The sequence below is a fragment of the Myotis daubentonii genome, chromosome 14 (genome assembly GCF_963259705.1).
Source record: "Myotis daubentonii chromosome 14, mMyoDau2.1, whole genome shotgun sequence".
Lineage (NCBI taxonomy): Eukaryota > Metazoa > Chordata > Mammalia > Chiroptera > Vespertilionidae > Myotis > Myotis daubentonii.
In genome coordinates this window covers 23335465-23353264 of record NC_081853.1, presented here as the reverse complement: position 1 = coordinate 23353264, position 17800 = coordinate 23335465, and the positions used below count along the sequence as shown (strand labels likewise).

The window sequence follows — 17800 nt, the reverse complement described above, 5'->3', positions numbered from 1 at the left end:
CGTGTGTCAGAGATGACACACGAACTCATTTATTTTGGTTGATTTTTCTTTGTTAAATGGCATTTAAATATATAAAATAAATATCAAAAATATACATCTTTGTTTTACTATGGTTGCAAATATCAAAAAATTTCTAGCCCTAACTGGTTTGGCTCAGTGAATAGAGCGTTGGCCTGCGGACTCAAGGGTCCCCCCGGTTCAATTCCAGTCAAGGGCATGTACCTTGGTTGTGGGCACATCCCCAGTAGGAAATGTGCAGGAGGCAGCTGATCGATGTTTCTCTCTCATCGATGTTTCTAACTATCACTCTCCCTTCCTCTCTGTAAAAAATCAATAAAATATATTTTAAAAAAATTCTGTATGTGACATGGCACCAGAGTTAAGTTAGGGTTTTTCAAAATGCTGACACGCTGAGCTCAAAAGGTTCACCATCACTGTGTTACATAGTTCCCAAAGTGCAAGGCCAACGTCTGGGTGTTTAAGGGAAGGGCAGGTGGGCCGTTAGTTAATTCCTCCCCAAGTACCTCCTGCATACTGCGACACTGTGGTAGCCAGGCACCAGGGATATAGGAGTCAACTGGGTAGATCTGTCTTCCCTCAGCGGGCCGGGTAATTGAGTGATGCTGTCAAAGTTGTCGGATCACTCTTACTATAGTGAAAGGTTCCGTTTTTCAGCTTGTTGAGAATGGGACAGCATCGTCTTTCTGAGGTTTAATAGAAAGCAGAGAAAGGTTTTCAGTCAAGAAGTCAAGGGAAGAAGACATGCATCTTTTTTCTTGTTCTAGATAGGCGAGCATTTATACTAGTACATTCTGTCTCCTTGCACGGGGATCATTCCAATGCAGCAACAAAACCCTTCAGAAGTCTGGGTAACTCTGCCTGAACACCTACTGAGCAGGTTTAATAAAGACTTTTAAACTAATGATCAGTCCCGGGATTTTGAAGCACGTTCCTGACCACACCCCTTGAAATGGGTAGGCCCCTGCTCTGCAACTAGATCAAAGGCACATCGATGTAGCGCAGCAGGGAGGTGCTGGAGGGAGCGGGATTCGAACCTGCACTTCTGGACCTGGTATTCCAAGGAGTTGGCGGTGGGGAGTCCAGCCCAGACAGCCCCGCCCCCCTACTACCCCACCCCCTTGCGCCGCTCGGGTCTCTAGCCGCCCCCGCCCCCCTCCCTGGTCCTGGGTCACAAAGGCGGTTGCCAGGCGCCTGGTGGAGAAAAGATGCGGCGGGGACCAGCAGCTTCCACTCTGGAGCGTATGGCCGTGGAGTTCAGCAGGTGAGCTCCCAGCCCGGATGGTGGGACCGGGCCTGGGCTCCCACCGCCACCTCCACCTCTTCAGCCAGAGCCCTCTGGCCCTGGCCCGCCCGGGGTAGGGGACTCCCAGGGAACAGTCTGTTTTCCGGCTGGGACGGGAAGCTCCCCCCACAACAGGCAGCTTCAGCCCCTCGGATTGCAGTTTACAAGGACCTCAGCGGCACTTTGACGTTGCCTTCTCTTTCCCAGGTGGGGACATTGGGGGACCCGGTTCCTTGGAACTGGAGGACTAGTATGAAGGGGAACCCTTTTGGGCCAGAACACGGTGTTTCCCATTGGGGAGTTATTAGAGCAGTTTGAATAGACTTCCTAGGTTCAATCCCCCTCGGAGAGGATGACAGTGAGTTCTGGGTGGTAGGAGCGGGGGATGAGGTGAAGGGGGTGTGAACCATCTTTATGTAAACTTGCCTGAAAGTGGTGGAAAGACCTGGGGTGAGAAGCCCTTCTCATCCCATGTGGGTTCCGCTGAATACTTAGGCTGGACATTTGACAAAGCCATTTTTTTTTTTTTTTTTTTTTTTACAAAAACACCTCTAGCCCCTTTTGCTAAAGGTAAGTATCCTACCAAATAAGGATATTTTGGTCACCACCTTGCCATGGTTGTGTACCAGAGTGGCACTGATCCTGGTTGTATGCTCCCAGGGTCACGATCTCAAGCATCAGAGGCCTTTGGTAGGCTGTTTGGAATAGATAAGTACCCCTGGGGTGTCAGTTTCTCATCCTAAAGCAGCCCAGACATTTAAACACAGTATGCAAAAAGGCCAGCATAGGTCAGGAGACACCAGTTGTAGGAAATCAACAAATCTCTATACTAACCACTGTTAGAGCAGGTCTTCTGGCTTGAAATGTTACCAATTCCTTTTAAAAAATGAACTTTACTGTCTCATAAAGGATGGTGGAGGTGTTAATTTGTCACACCATTACTGGATGGAATCAAATTTGCTGCTGTTTCCTTTTGGAGAAAAGAGAAGGGACAGAGAAATACACTTGGCTAAAAAGAAAAGGGATCTGTTATGTCCCTTAACATAATAGTGCATGCTCAATAAATGTTAGCGTCTCCTGAATTCAGGAAAAACCTTTATATACTGACAATTTTAAGGTAGATTGAAGGAAAATCCAAGTTCTACTTGAGTACATTTTTGAGTTAGCAACATCCTCCCAGACCTTTATCTTCAAAGGGAACAGAAAAATAAAGTTCTTAGCGAGTGGGTCTCCCATAGGTAAGAAAACAAAAAACACATCTAGAAGAACCAGAAAAATCTTTAGAAATATTTAAAGACTGGCCTTTTGAAACTATTTTCCTACCAGCCTGGTATACTTCCTCTGAGATGGCATAAGTAGCTCAGGGTTCTGAAAGAACAGCTCCCTTGTGTCAGAAAACAGGTTTTTAGGGCCAAGAGACTGTCTTGCTAATTAAAAATAGTGAAAGCCGAAGTTCCTTAAGAGGAGCAGTATATGTTCTCAAACTATAAGTACATCAGAATCCCGAGGGTTTACTTAAGCACAGGTCGCAGGGCCTTACCCCCAGAGTTTCTGAGTTTGAAAGGTGCTAGTCCCGGGATCATATTTTGAGAACCACAGGTATAAGTACATGGGATTCAGAGTCCCACATATTGGGTAAGATGGGGCCTTTCTGAGCTTCTAATCACAATTAATGTCTCATCTTGAAGCGCCAGCAGCCTCTGCAACCTCAGAGGTGTCTTTAGCAGTTATCAACACAGCACAGATCTAATGGTGAACTGGGATACTCCATTTAGGGCAAATCTACAGGGGCGGGCAAAAGTTAGTTTACAGTTGTGAATACACAAGTTTATTCTTGTATTATTTATTAACTATTGTATATTTATTATTGCCCACCTCTGTATTCCTCATCTGTAAAATGGGTTAAAATCTACCTTCAAAGACTTGTGATAAGGTTTAATAAAGTGTTAGTACACATGGCACTTGACAGATTCAAGACTTGTTACCATCCCTTACTACTCTTTAGAGATACTAGTACCCTAACATCTATTGGACTGTTTATGGGGACTGGAGTAAGTTAAAGTCAATGTGAAAAAGATGTGAATTTGAATGGCCATGCCCTCACCAAAACCATGCTAGGGAAATTCCATGTTCTGATTCCTTTCCTTTAGACTATCAATGGCAGGATACCAGCTCTGGTCACCATGGACCCCACTGGATGAGAGCTTCCAATGGCTGCGGCACACAACACCTACACCTTCTTCCAAGCACCCCTTTAGGGCTTCCCCCTGCTTCCCACACACCCCTTCTGACCTTGAAGTGCAGCTGTGCTTTCAAGAGGTCACTCTAGTCCTAGATAGCCCATTCCTGGAACCTGGGGTGAGTCCCAAGTTACCCTGCCACACATCAGAGCTCCGAACCATAAACAACAAGAAAGGGCTGGTCAGGAAGCCCCAGCCTGTCCGCCTCAGTGGAGTGGATTCGGTCTTTGGCAGGGTCATCACGGCTCAGCCTCCAAAGTGGACTGGGACCTTCAGAGTTTCAGACAAGTCAGCCTTTTGCAAAATCATCAGCCGGGAGCACCAGTGGCCCACGGGACTTAAGGAACCTCAGATTCAGATGACAGTGACCATGTGCAAACAGATGCTGCGCTCTATTCTCTTGCTGTATGCAACGTACAAGAAGTGTACCTTTGCCTTGCAACACTCCAAGTAAAGGGCCCCCCACCTGATTCCTGTTCCTCACACCATTCCCTTTGCTATGTGCCTGAAGCTTGCAGAAACCTATCCATGTAAAGGAAACTGACATTGCCCCAACCATCTTGCTTTTCTGTAAAGCAGTGAAAATTCAGGAGCCTCTTTCCCTCCCTTCCCCTCCAAAAAAGGGCCAGTGACAGAGCAAGGAAGAACAATTTTCATTGAAATGTTGAACAACCATTTAAAAGAGAGTCAAATTAGCATTGACATGTACATGTGATAAAGAACCATTAAACAAACCATATAAATAAGCCTAGTGTGAACTCACTTAAAACATCCATAATGAACTGGGGAAACAAAGGTGTGTCAAGGAAGGAGACGTCAATTTCGATATACCTGAGGATGAAGGGGTCAAAAATCTATACGTGGGTTAAGGATTAATTTTAAAAACAAAAAACAAAAAACCTCCTCTACTTGAAAAAAAAACAAACATCTGCCGGAGCCGGTTTGGCTCAGTGGATAGAGCGTCGGCCTGCGGACTGAAGGGTCCCGGGTTCGATCCCGGTCAAGGGCATGTACCTGGCTTGCGGACACATCCCTGGTGGGGGATGTGCGGGAGGCAGCTGGTCGATGTTTCTCTCTCATCGATGTTTCTAACTGTCTATCTCTCTCCCTTCCCCACTGTAAAAAATCAATAAAAAACAAAACAAAACAAAACAAAACAAAAAAAAACAAACATCTAACCAGCCACCTCCTAATACCACTAGGGAATACCGAAGTGGGTAGAAATATTAACAAATATTATAAGAAAGTACCAAAAAAATGTTAACAAGTATTAAACAATATTTGTAGCTCAGCAAGAACTTGGTAGCAGCACTGAAACTGGGCTTTCTGACCAAAGACGTGAGACTTTCCATTTTAGCTCAAGTGTACTCCTAATGTTCTATTTCTAAGAAACTATAAGTAATTAGGTACATAGTTATAACTTGATTATAGGTATAACTCAGAATAATGTGGAAATAACCATTACATATACAAATTCAACATGAGAGTCTGATGGTGCCTTTTCCCCTTTTGTCTTACATCTACACGATGACCAAACGTTTTTTTAAAGCAGCCAAAATATTCATTTTTAACCTTATTTGGGCACTGACAAATTTATCACTCCTCTAAAAAGAACACAAAGATCTTCTTATCGCAAAGAAAGATAATTCTTACAATAGAAAACATGATTTACACTGGTAGAACTAATGTTGGCACTGGTCTTCATTATTTTTCTGCTGAAAACCCAATTCAATTCCATCTAATCCCCGACTAAGTAAAGGAAATCCAGAAAGAGGAAAGAAGTAGCTGAAGCAGAACTTAAAACAATTTATTTGTAAAACTGGTACAAACATAAATTATAAAATAAATTCAAAACAAGCTCCCAAAGTCCAGAATGATGACTACTCCGCAGTACAGCACTGAATGCTACACTGGAATCCTGAGCCAGGGCCTTTAATGTTAGAGGATCTATAATATTCACTATTAAGTTGAATCAATAAAGCCCCCACTTTAAGGACAAAATAGGATACTTCTAGTGAGAAAGGTAGACAGATTTCAAATCCTGAACACAAAATGCTAAGAGGCTGGCAGAGATAAGGAGGCGTCCATCTTTCTGTGGTCTAATCAGTGTCGTCGTCATCACTCTCATCACTATCTTGCTCCTTTTCTCTATCACTTGCTTCATCGTCTTCACCATCCTAAGGGTAAAGGATAATGAAATACTTTAGGTCATCTGAGTGAGCCTGTATAATACTGCTCTCACAGGACTTAAAACTATACTGTATCAATGTTACCAAAATTAATAAGTTTTAAATCATTCATCTGAAAAATGAGTTTTTTATCATGACCTCTAACCTAAGACTATGGAGGGAGGCCATTTGAAACTGATTAATGCCACTCGGCAACAACCAAATTTGCGTAATTTAAAAATAAGCCATGGTCCTTCTATTCCACTGCATGTATGTGACACAGGAACATAGTGGATATTGAATATAGAATGAAATGTTTGTTAAAATTAAAAATTCTGGCCCAGCTGGTGTGGCTCAGTGGTTGGATGTCAACCTATGAACCAGGAGGTCATGGTTCGATTCCCGGTCAGGGCACATGCTTGGGATGCAGGCTCGATCCCTAGTGGGGGGCCTGAAGGAGGTAGCTGATCAATGATTCTCTCTCATCTTTGATGTTTCTTTCTCTCTCTACTTTGCCCTTCCTCTCTGAAATCTGTTAAAAAACCTGAACAAAAAAAATTTAAAAATTCTGGCCCTGGCCAGTTTAGGTCAGTGGTTAGACAGCATCAGCCCACAGACCGCAGGTTTGAGGGTTCAATTCCTGGCCAAGGGTATGTACCTTGGTTGTAGGCTCAATCACTGGCCCCAGTTAGGGCATGTGTGGGAGGGAACCAGTCGATGTGTGTCTCTCACATTCATTTTTTTCTCTCTCTCTCTCTCCCCCTCCTTCCTCCCTTTCACGCTCTAAAAAAACCATTGGAGCCTTAACTGGTTTGGCTCAGTGGATAGAGCGTCGACCTGCGGACTAAAGGGTCCCAAGTATCATTCCAGTCAGGGGCATGTGCCCTGGATGTGGGCTCAATCTCCTGTGAGGGGCGTACAGGAGGCAGCCCATCAATGATTCTCTCTCATCATTGATGTTTCTCTCTCTCTTCCTCTCCCCTCCTCTCTGAAATCAATAAAAACAGAATTAAAAAAAAAAATCAATGGAAAAAATATCCTCGGGTAAGTATTAAAAAAAGAAAAATAGCCCTAGCCAGTTTTGCTCAGTGGATAGAGCGTTGGCCTGTGAACTGAAAGGTCTCAGGTTCGATTTCAGTCAAGAGCACCTGCCCAGGTTGTGGGCTTGATCCCCAGCGGGGGACTTGCAGGAGGCAGCCAATCCATGATTATCTCTCATCGTGGATGTTTCTATCTCTCTCCGCCTCTTCCTTCCTCTCTGAAATCAATAAAAATGTTTTTTGTTTAAAAAAAAAAAAAGTATATATATATATATATATATATATATATATATATATTCCCGATGAACCCTCCGGCCCGCACCAGGGAGTTGCTGTCATTTCTAAAAAAAAAAAAGAAAAGAAAAAAAATTTGTAAATTAAATACCTGGTGTACCTCAGCAGTAATCAAGCATCAAATTTTCTCTGGCCTGTAACTCTAATCTGGGAGGGATTTTAGGAGAAATAGGATACTGCCTGCCTCAATTTTTTTTTTTTTTTATGAGAAAATGGTAGAGAGGTACATTATACAGAGGACCATATAATAGAATTTTTTATACTCGACCTTTCTGCAGCAGCCTCAAATTGCATTATAGAGATTCCACAGCAAGGGTTCTTAAATCTGAGTTTTTTGGTGTCTATAACTCAGCTGAATTGTACCCAAACTTTATAAACATACTAGAGGCCCGGTGCACAGATTTGTGCACTAGTGGGGTCCTTCGGCCTGGCCGGGGATTAGTGGACCTCTGTGCTGCCACAGCCCGGCCTTACCCGCCAGCTTGTAGGGCTCCAGCCTGCTATTCGCATTGATCCCATACAGGACAAAATAGTGTGGTAAACAGCAGGCAGCTCGGGAGGAGCCAGAGCCTGGGCTGGGCGCTGCGCCACTCCCACTCATCCTTGCCCCACTGCGCCTGCTGCCGCTGCCACTTGGGCATGCAGGGGGAGTGTCTGAGGGAGAGGCTCATAGCTGCACTCCCAGCCATCAGCCCAGCGCCTGGCACCCATCTGTCAGCTGAGCAGCGCTCCCGCTGTGGGAGCATACTGACTACCAGGGGTCAACTCCTACATTGAGCGTCAGGCCCCTGGTGGTCAGTGCACGTCATAGCTACCGGCCAGTTGCTTAGGCTTTTAGATATATAGTCTAGAGATCTGGTGCACAAAATTCGTGCACGTGAGGGGGGTGATCCCTCAGCCTGGCCTGTGCCTTCTTGCAGTCTGGGAGCCCTCGGGGATGTCCGACTGACAGTTTTGGCCACTGCCACTGCGCTCACCAGCCATGAGCCCGGCTTCTGGCTGAGCAGTGCTACCACCACGGGGCAGCGCCTGCATTGAGCGTCTGCCCCCTGGTGGTCCGTGTGTATCATAGCAATCAGTCATTCTGCCATTTGGTCAATTTGCATATTAGCCTTTTATTATATAGGATACCTTTTTCTCTAGCTTTCTTTAAAGTTTTAAAAATATCTGTATTATGCTGGTGTGGCTCAGGGCATATGACCAGGTTGTGGCTTGATTACCGGTGTGGGGTGTGCAGGAGGCAGCTGATCAATGATGCTCTCTCATCATTGATGTTTTTATCTCTTTCTCTCTCCCTTCCTCTCTGAAATAAAAAAATATATATATTTTGAAAAAGTATCTGTAGTAGTCCAGAAAAGAATAAGGACCCTTACTCTTATTTTAGTCCTCAGTAGTGGCAGTTTTTGATTCTGTGCTTCAACTAATGTATTCACATTTCTATTTTATATAGTAGAACATTTAAATGGTTTAACTCATTCTTCTCAATATTCACAGAACATTCTGTCCTCCCTTCTAAAATGATTTTAGACATGAATTCAGAAAAAATAGGTTATAATGGAAGGGAATTTTCAACTCTATAACACATGCCACAACTTGAGATACTCGAGAATGATTTTAATTGGGAGGGTTTTTTCCTCGCCCCCACAGAACTCATAGAAGCACAGAAGCTTTTTTGGAGGGAGGTGATGAAGATAGGCATAGAAGCCTTTGATTATAAACAGAAACAGGGAAACTTTTGCACTTTACCAACTCAGAATAATTAAGGAAATGCAACATCAATGCCACACTCTGGTGCCTTATTAGAGATACCTCCGTTGCTTTGCTCTTGGAGACCTGGGATGATGTGTCATCCTCACTCTCATCTGCTCTGCTTTCCTGGGAATTCTGTGATACAATCTCTTCACCCTAAATGTGGATGGTCCAAGATAAATGGTGGGGTTAAAGTGATCACATGTGGGAGAAATGCTTAGCTTATGGGCAATACAAAGGAAGATATTCTAGCCATTCAAATGTCATCAAACATGGCACCAAAGTAGGACCCAGCATCTAGAGAAGTGATCCTCAACCCAAAGTTTCTGAGATATGTGTGGCTCTGATACAATACGCAGTTTTTACAAAAAGTCCACCTTTGTATTCTAATATCATGCTAGATTTTACAAGGCTAGACTCTCTCAGTTAATGTTGAATTTAGTTCTAAAATTTCCCAAATACCTTAAGGTATATGAGCACCAACACACCAACCATGGGTGGCCATATAGAGGCTGAAGGAGAGTACACTGAAGTGATTTAAGAACAACTACTCTGGAACAGAACTGTATGGACTCAAACCTTGAATCCACTCACCTATTGCTTAATGACTTTAGGTAAGTTACTTAACCTCTCGGAGCTTCAATTTTCTCATGGAAACAATAGTACTTATAAGGTTGATGTGAAGAAAGAAAGCTAATTCTATGGGATGCTATTTTTTTTTCACATTCAAGATTATAAAGCTCAGATACCAGTATTATAAGCATGATTAAGGGCTTGGTCTGGCCAGGTGGCTCAATGTTGAGCATCGACCCATGAACCAGGAAGTAAAGGTTTGATTCCCGGACAGGACACATGCCTGAGTTGTGGGCTTGATTCCCAGTAGGGGATGTGCAGGAGGCAGCCAATCAATGATTCTCTCTCATCATTGATGTTTCTGTCTCCCTTCCTCTCTCTGAAATCAATAAAGACATATACATACATACATACATACATACATACACACACACACACACACACACACACACACATACACATACATACATATATATATATATATAAAGAAGAAGGGCTTGGACCCTACTTCAAAACTGCTATAACTCCAAAGCAGTACTATAAGCAACACAAGATTTCAGTCAGTCAAGACAACTGAAAGATCTTGGAAATGCTCACTTGTTAAAATTAGTCAAAGAATACTTTAAGACAGACTGGTTTAGAAAAAAAATCCAAAACCATTTTTTAAAGTTTGTCCATATACAAAAATGTTATTATGAATCTACCCTCAGTAGGACTTATAGCAGAGGTTCTCAACCTGTGGGTTGTGACCCCTTTGGGGGTCGAACGACCCTTTCACAGGGGTCGCCTAAGACCATCGGAAAACACATATATAATTACATATTGTTTTTGTGATTAATCACTATGCTTTAATTATGTTCAATTTGTAACAATGAAATTGGGGGTCACCACAACATGAGGAACTGTATCAAAGGGTCGTGGCATTAGGAAGATTGAGAACCACTGACTTAATAGGTACCTCTCTGGCTGAGGAGAGGTTTTATGGATCTGGCTTCTCTATATCTGAGGCCTTGTTGGTATCAATGGCATGTTTTGGTGCCTTTGCTGGCTGGGATGAGGGGTGCAGCCTGTGACCAGGGCCCACAGGCAATATACTCTAACTTAAAGAGCTAAACTGCCCAGACTTAAGAGAAAAGCACATCCTCCCTTACATACCTCCCAATGCTCTCACAAAGGGAGTAGGAGATTATCACTGGCAGGGCCCAGGCTTACCTGCAAGTCCCGGTTTTTGAGATTACCCAGCCAGAAAGCCTCCCTGCAATTGTTGAGGATAAGCATGGCTTTTACTCTGCAAACTAACAGCTCCAGGGTCTTTTTGAGAAAAGGCACATGTTTGGTGAGTTTCATGTCCTGATGAATCTGAATGGAAACAAATGCACCTAACTCATCCGGTTTCTCATCATGCTTCCACATTTCCTATACAGAACTTGCATTCCTGACATTCTGAACACTGTAGAAGAGCATAAGCCTTGCCAGTATAGGCCAGAGACATGTCCCATCATACAGCAGTAGTTTGGCAGAGTACTACAAGGAGAGTGACAGTTGTCTTTCAAGCTAAGAGGGCTTAGAACACATACCACCTCTAGGTTTCTCTTCATAACCTCTCGTTGACTATCAATGAACTGACCTAAAATATTCTTGAACATGTATTAATTATACTGGTATTGAACAACAGATATCAATCCTGTTTAGCTCAGAGAGTTCTTAAAATTTCACTGTTCAGTACCTTCTAAAGTTAGAACCAGGGGAGGAGGTGAGTAATAAAAACTGGATCCAAAATCATTTGGTTTTCCAGTGACTGCAGAACTCTATGGTTCAGACAAAAAGAGACAATGGTTCAGCTGTAGTTGGCAAGTGGAAAAGTCCTTTAATGCTAAAATGTTCTCACAGGAGATAGATGTGTTTCTTGACAAGCAGCACAGCTGAAAAGTGCTAAGGATAGCTACTTTTAGAACCACCTCTTGTCTCCCACAGTCATTAGTTACATAATTCCGCCTACCCTATGTATTTTGTAGCAGTAACACATACACCAATGTTCTATCTCTCTCACCAAAGAAGGAAATAGAGCTATGGAGTTTGGGTCAAATTTCAGATGCAGAAAACTCCTCTCTAGATGATTGTCCATTCTTAACCAGCACCTAAAGATCTGACCACTTTAAATAAACTGCCTTTGGGCAGACACGGTCTCAGAAAGAAAAGCTCTAGACATGTAAAAAAGGAAGAAGAAACTGAAGCCTATGTATCTCCCAATCACAACTGTCGATGAAGCCAACAAGCAGGTGGGTAATGTGATCTGCTTTTCCTCTTACCTTGGAATGCCCACACAGGTGATGAAGCAGCCTTGTGTTCAACTGGAAGGTTCCCAGTAAACTCAGAACATCTTCCTATAACCAACAAAATGCATAAGTGCCATCTGAAATACTCTCATTTCATTTTAGATGCAAGATACCCTTGCAATCAAGGGCTCCAAAAAGGATAAACCCTGAAGTTCAACTGTGTATCAATAATCATCTTAATTTGGCCCTAAATAGAAGTGCTTTCTAACTGTCCTCCCTCCTTTATTTCTAGGTTAGGAGAAAGCAATCAAATTCTGTAAGAGTGTTCTACAAAGTTCAATTTGATAAATATATGTAAGAAATCATGTTTTTAATCCTATTTCACTACTCCAGCCCTGGATCCCACTTGACTAAAATAAAAACAAAAAACAAAACTCTCAAGATTATCCATTATAACAGCAAAGAGTTTATGAAATAAGTGGGTTTAAAAAAAAATTATTCCTGAAAGTAGACCCAGAGAAGCACAAAAGAATAAGCAAACAACACACCGATAGAGGTCCTGGGAGTGCAGCAAAACAATAAAATCAAGCTATAGGGAACGACCACCCCCAGATCTGGAGTAGAAGAAGGAAGGTGGGTTTCAAACAGAAGGGGTCTCAGCTCAGCCTACTTTGGAATATTCCATCTAAATGGGTGACAGGTGAAGTAGACCAAAGGTGCCCCCATGCCCAGTCCAAGAGACACCATGCATGTATCTTCTGAACAAACTGTATAGAGAATGTTTTAGTTCTCTGCTCTCAGTTCTTACCCGGTGCTTTCTAAAACTGAAGTCTAGGAGCGGCATACACTGCTTCAGAAATACTTCCACAAAGAGACGCCCATACTGCAGAAAAAAGAAATACTGGTGATGAGGCTAGCTAAGGTCTTTCACCTAAAAAGCCCCTGCCTGAAGCAACATAACATCATCCAAATACTTTATTTTTGTGCATAAAAAATAAATTGGGAGGTGTCCAAAAGGTTAATTTGGAGAATGTAGCTTAATGTAAAACTAAATGGGCTTGCTAACTATTCGCAGAATTAGGCAGATTTACCTAACTAACCTAGACACAGCTAATGGGGAGGGGCCTTGCTCACCTTAAGAATGAGGGTACAGAAGAACAGAAGGGAATCCCAGCTCCCTGGGGACAACTTACTCCCAAGAAGAAAAAAATCTGGTAGAGCTAAGAAAGCACATGCCCAATAGCCAAATTTACCAATCAGATAAGTCACTCCCCCTACTCCCGCATCTCCTATACTAGCATCAGGATGGAGTGAGTAAAAAGGCAGAAGCCAGGAGATAAGAATACGGTGACATCCACTTTGAAGGAACCATCAGGAATGGGGAAAAGGCATTCTCCCCATAACATTCACTAGCTCTTAACCCACTGGATATACCATCAAATCTTGGGTTACTCAATTGAGAGTTCAGCAGTTATGAGGATATCAGCTCTCACATTCAAGTAGCCACCAATAGGCGTTATTTATTTAGTTTTTATTTTTTCTTACCCATGGCTTTAAAAAGAGGAATCATGTATTCCTCCTTCCTCCCTGTTGCCTGGGAAGGAATGGCAGGGAGTGATTATTGTTCCTGAAGCCACGCCTCCTCGTTCTAAAACTTGAACCAAAAGTTTTCAAAGTCATAGGAAAATTGGTTCTCTTGTTATCCAACTAGGATAAGAAAATGTATCCACTGTTTTTTCTACACTATCATCTGTTAGCACAGATTCTGGAGACTCTGGCTTGTGAGCAAAGTATTAAGCAATTCTTCCCAGCTGATGCCCTGTCCAGAGAAGAGTAAATACCAAAGTGGGCTCTGGTCATCCTCTCACCTTCAGACAGACATGCAGAACAGGACGACTATCAAACACCTGGAGAGATGAAAGGCAAGAAACCAAAGCTGAGGTCTGCTTCATTGAGCACCCCAGCTTCTTTCTCATGTGCAAAGCACAACTCTGGGTATGGTAGAGAATTCTAAAATGAAGAAGGCCTGTCAACAGTTAAATTAATCACAAAGAGTAAAGTAATCATCATCATTAAAGTTCAAGAAAAGGAAGAGGGGAGCAAAAAAGAACCAGTAATTGATTCCAAGTGGGATGTTAAGAAGAGGACATTATAGAGGTTCAAAACGTTGATCTGAAGCCTTAAGAAAGAGTGGATGAGAGTGGAAAGGAGAGTCCGACATTGTAAGTTCGGGGAGTAGCCTGAGCAAAATCCCTGAAGAGGTGAGAGCAGAGTGTGTGCAGGGTAATGAAGGCATTCAGGGTTGGAAGAGGGAGATAGCAGGGTATGTGGCAGATTACAGAGGACCCAAGATGTGGGGGGACTGCGGGAATGACATGTGCAAGGAGCCATTAAATAGTAAGTATTGTGGCACAGATGATAAGGAGGAAGGGAGAGAAGGAAAAAGATATCACTTGGGGAGAGAAGAAGGGGTGATCCAGGATGGGTAGGTCCACAAGGGAAGACGACAGAGAGAGCAGGTCCCCAAGGCAGGGTAAGGAGAGGAGCAGGGAGAGTCCATTTGGAAACCAGGACCCTTGTTGGTTTCTGCAGCCAGTGAGATGGGTCAAGGAGCCTCCATACTCACCTTTATCAGGTTGATGAGGATGCTGAAGTCTCGAACAGCCATGTTCCAATAGAGGAGCTTCTCTTCATGAACCTGGGGACAGCCAAATATATAGGCACCTCTAATCACAACAAAACATGTCTCTTTCTGTATTCCTACTAATACATGGTTCTTGAATCATACAAATATTCAGAGAGATAAGCCAATTACCCTGCTAAATAGATGAGGCAACTAGTGCACCCCCCAGATGGATCTGAGGCCTGTGTATATATGACAACATCAGGATACCTTATGAGACTTTCTAATAAAATGACTCCTCTTCAGTAATATCCAGGCGGAGAAAAGCCTCTGAAATATACCTACTGGCCATCAGCTCCCTGTGGCTTCAGTGATTCCCTATGCAAGCCTGTGCTCTTAGTGGTTCCAGTTTAGTTCTGGTTAGCAGGCTACCCATGCCCCGGACCACTGCATCTCAAACAGGCTTGTTTACCTCAAGCCGGCTCACGAGCAGCACACTGCCGGGCACATGAAGCTGCAAAGAGACATTTTTTTCCCAAAGCTAGGGCCTATGGAGCAGTCCAGGCTTTTTCCCGTGCAATAACCAGGGAAAACAGAACCCAATCATCACTTCCAATTAGAAGGAAAGGATATGAAGCCAGAGAAAAAAATCCTGGCTCTCAGTAAATCAAAGGAAATAGCTTAGGAGAAACCCCGGACCCAAGAAAGTACAGCAGGTCACTGAGTAACAGCATTATTTTGTTGTGGCAATGGGGGGAAAATCAATTCAAGCCAGGGCCACTTTCTGTACATTTTCCTCATGTCTGAATAGGTCTTTTCCAGCACTCGTTTCCTCCCACATCCCAAAGATGTGAACATTAGCTTAACTGGAATGTCTAATGTTCCTGACTGTGTGTGTGTGAGCCCTGATGTGGAAGAGCATCTTGTCTAGGGTGGGTTCCCTCCTTGCACCCTGAGCTGCCAGGATTGGCTCTGACCATCCTGACTCTGAACTGGTATAAGTGGATTGGAAAATAATTATCTTACTTGTTTTTATCAGTCTTTCTTAAATATATGTATAGCTCATATTCATTTCAATGTTTAATAAGTATTGTAGGTCTTTATTTACAAGTTTGGTTTTGTGATCAGAAATATGCTGTAGAAACTGAACTCTTGTGTATATCAGTTAGCCTATGGTAAAACTGGTTCAGTTATACAAAGTTTCACGTAAAGGTGTAGTTTCCAAGAACCTATCAACGATATTGAGGACTTACTGTAATCCAAAGTCTATTTCTTGGGGTGGGAGTATTTGACTCACCTGCTGAGAGTCTGCTGCTGTGCCAGCCTGAAGACCTTTGACTGTCTTCACTAGTTCAGCCATCATTACACGGAAGAAAATGACAAAGGTGTGCCTAGGAGAGGGAAAGAGCATGCATGCCCACACAATGATGCACTGGTTAGAAAGAGCTACCTGGGAAGAAGCCAAGGAACCAAATGTTATTTCCTTTCCCACCTCTCTGAATGTCCTTTCACTGGGGTTGACTGTAAGAGGAGGGGGAATTGATAAGAATTTAAAAATGAGCACAAAAAGATGGCCTCTGAAACAATGGAATTAACTTTATGAAGGGAGATAGTGTGGTGGTATAGAAAGAGCAGTGGAGAAGTGGTGAGAAAATCAAATTTTAGGTTCCTAGTTTCATATTTATTTTATTGCCCATATAAGCTTAAATAAGTTCCTCCTCTGACCTTCCTTTTCCTCATTACAGAATCTTAAAAAGATCAACTGAGATAAAGAATGTCAAAAGTGCTTTATAAACTGTAAATACTACACAAATGTAAGATAACTATTAATATTAGGAGACACAAAACCCATTAAGTGAACCCTGGGCAGTGTGCTCAGTGGTTAGAGTGTTGCCGTGCATGGAAGGGTCGTAGGCTTGATTCCTGGTCAGGGCACATGCCGGGTTGCCAACTCAAGCCCCAGTGAGGGGCATGCAGGAGGCAGCCAATCGTTGATTCTTTCTCATTACTGATATTTCTATCTCTCACTCCCTCTCCCTTATTCTCTGAAATCAATTAAAAAAAAAAAAGGTCCTTTCACATAATTAGGCTGAGAGCCCCTTAGAAAGAATGCATAATGGACATCCCATGTGTTAACTGAACCTACTACCTCTATCAGGATCAGATGAAGAGTAAGGTAGTTACTTGGAAACTACATATATTGGACAGCATGACTGTACTGAAAAGAACTGGAGGAAAGAACTCTCTTACCTAGTCAGCGTTGGGAATGTGGAAGAAGATGCATCTTTAGAAGAGTTCATCAGTTCTGGAACACCAACACCAGCAATCTCCTCTATGGCCTTCAGAACACTGTCTGTGTGCTCCAGGTAGATGCTGCATTGACAGCCACAAAAGTATGAACAAATGTTACAGAATTTCTAAACCAAGATTTTTTTCTTGATCTATTACCAGGTATTAAGCTTTAAAACAACTACTAACATTAAAAATATTTTAAAATAAAGGTTCCAGAAATATGATAGGAGGCAGGAAAAAAATGTCTCAATTAGAAATAGTTAGACACCTTGGAAGTGATGAATGTGTCTTGGATATGGTAGGCAATAAATAATTGACTCGCTGGTTAACAAAGCAGGATATAACTGCAGACTCCTCTTCCCCTTTAACTCAACAATAATAAAGATAATGGAAACAGAACTAGAGGATCTTATGATCCACCTTTCCTAAATTTTGTTAATTTCAAATCGACTTCATTGCTTCCAAGTTCTCCCTAACCAAGGTAATTTCTTAGTCTTTGCCCAGATGAGGGACCCCAACAGTGGCAAATGGAAGACTGCTTGGCTCATGGAGAAGAACAGAGCACCTTACCTCAGCAAAGCATGGAGCTGGTCATTAAGAATACTGCTCTTCTCTTTTTCCCCACTTGGCCACATCCGACAGAGGAAATGTCTGGCAAGGGAAGCTGTTGGAGAAACAAGACAGTTATCTCATGCAGGCCAGGCTAAGGGAGACCTACCCCCCCCCCCCCCCCCCGCAAGCCCCATGCACCAGGCCTCTAGTTTACATATAAGGTCCTAGGAAGCCCCAAGCTTACGAGCTTGAGATATTAATCCTATTTGTGAAGGGGGAAAAAAAGAGAATCAGGGTAAATCACCAATTTTTTCTTTGTTCTGAGCAGGATTTCTAGATTTCTCCAAAATGACCATCAAAAGTCTGATGAGATAAAGAGCAGATTGGAAACTAGGAATGCTGTGATGGAAATTCTGCAAGTAATGGAAGCTTTGGCTGTAAGGAAAAAAAGCAAAAAAAAAAAAAGCATCACAAGTATAATCTAAATTCATGAGTTATCCAAGTCCATTTAAGTGATGGTTAATCAGAATCCTCATTTTCAGGTGCTTTAGTAGCAACCTTCTTTCCCTGTAAGAGAAAGCCAGAACAGTACAGAGTCCAATGGGTAGAATGCTGGCCTTGAAGGGGTCATGTATACAAAGATTCCCATGTACTAGTCTAGGCCATGTTTATATGTGCAACCTGTATCAA

At 42.8% G+C, this 17800-nt stretch overlaps 3 protein-coding genes across 4 annotated transcripts in view; 2 read left to right on the top strand and 1 right to left on the bottom strand.

Moving 5' to 3' along the window:
• CIDEC (cell death inducing DFFA like effector c) overlaps positions 1-17800 on the top strand; it is a 188533-nt gene that overhangs the window by 20659 nt on the left and 150074 nt on the right. The window lies entirely within an intron of this gene.
• On the top strand, positions 3461-4274 carry FANCD2OS (FANCD2 opposite strand). Its single transcript, XM_059662905.1, has one exon. It carries the CDS (start codon positions 3461-3463, stop codon positions 3995-3997), a length of 537 nt encoding a protein of 178 aa, XP_059518888.1. The 3' UTR covers positions 3998-4274.
• Positions 5326-17800, bottom strand: part of FANCD2 (FA complementation group D2) — a 71295-nt gene continuing 58820 nt past the window's right edge. The window contains exons 34-44 of one of the 2 annotated variants that reach the window (XM_059663505.1): positions 17415-17545; positions 17129-17222; positions 16517-16639; positions 15564-15657; positions 14270-14341; positions 13512-13550; positions 12452-12526; positions 11677-11751; positions 10580-10726; positions 8855-8950; positions 5326-5720 (exon numbers count right to left, since the gene is read on the bottom strand). In XM_059663505.1, the coding sequence (XP_059519488.1) occupies positions 5643-5720; positions 8855-8950; positions 10580-10726; positions 11677-11751; positions 12452-12526; positions 13512-13550; positions 14270-14341; positions 15564-15657; positions 16517-16639; positions 17129-17222; positions 17415-17545 (1024 nt within the window). In that variant the 3' untranslated portion in view covers positions 5326-5642. The remainder of the gene's footprint in view (positions 5721-8854; positions 8951-10579; positions 10727-11676; positions 11752-12451; positions 12527-13511; positions 13551-14269; positions 14342-15563; positions 15658-16516; positions 16640-17128; positions 17223-17414; positions 17546-17800) is intronic. The other variant, XM_059663506.1, reaches the window with a different exon arrangement.

What these genes read in the sequence shown, in the direction of transcription:
- FANCD2OS (XM_059662905.1), top strand. Translation starts at nt 3,461, where the DNA reads ATGGCAGGATACCAGCTCTGGTCACCATGGACCCCACTGGATGAGAGC.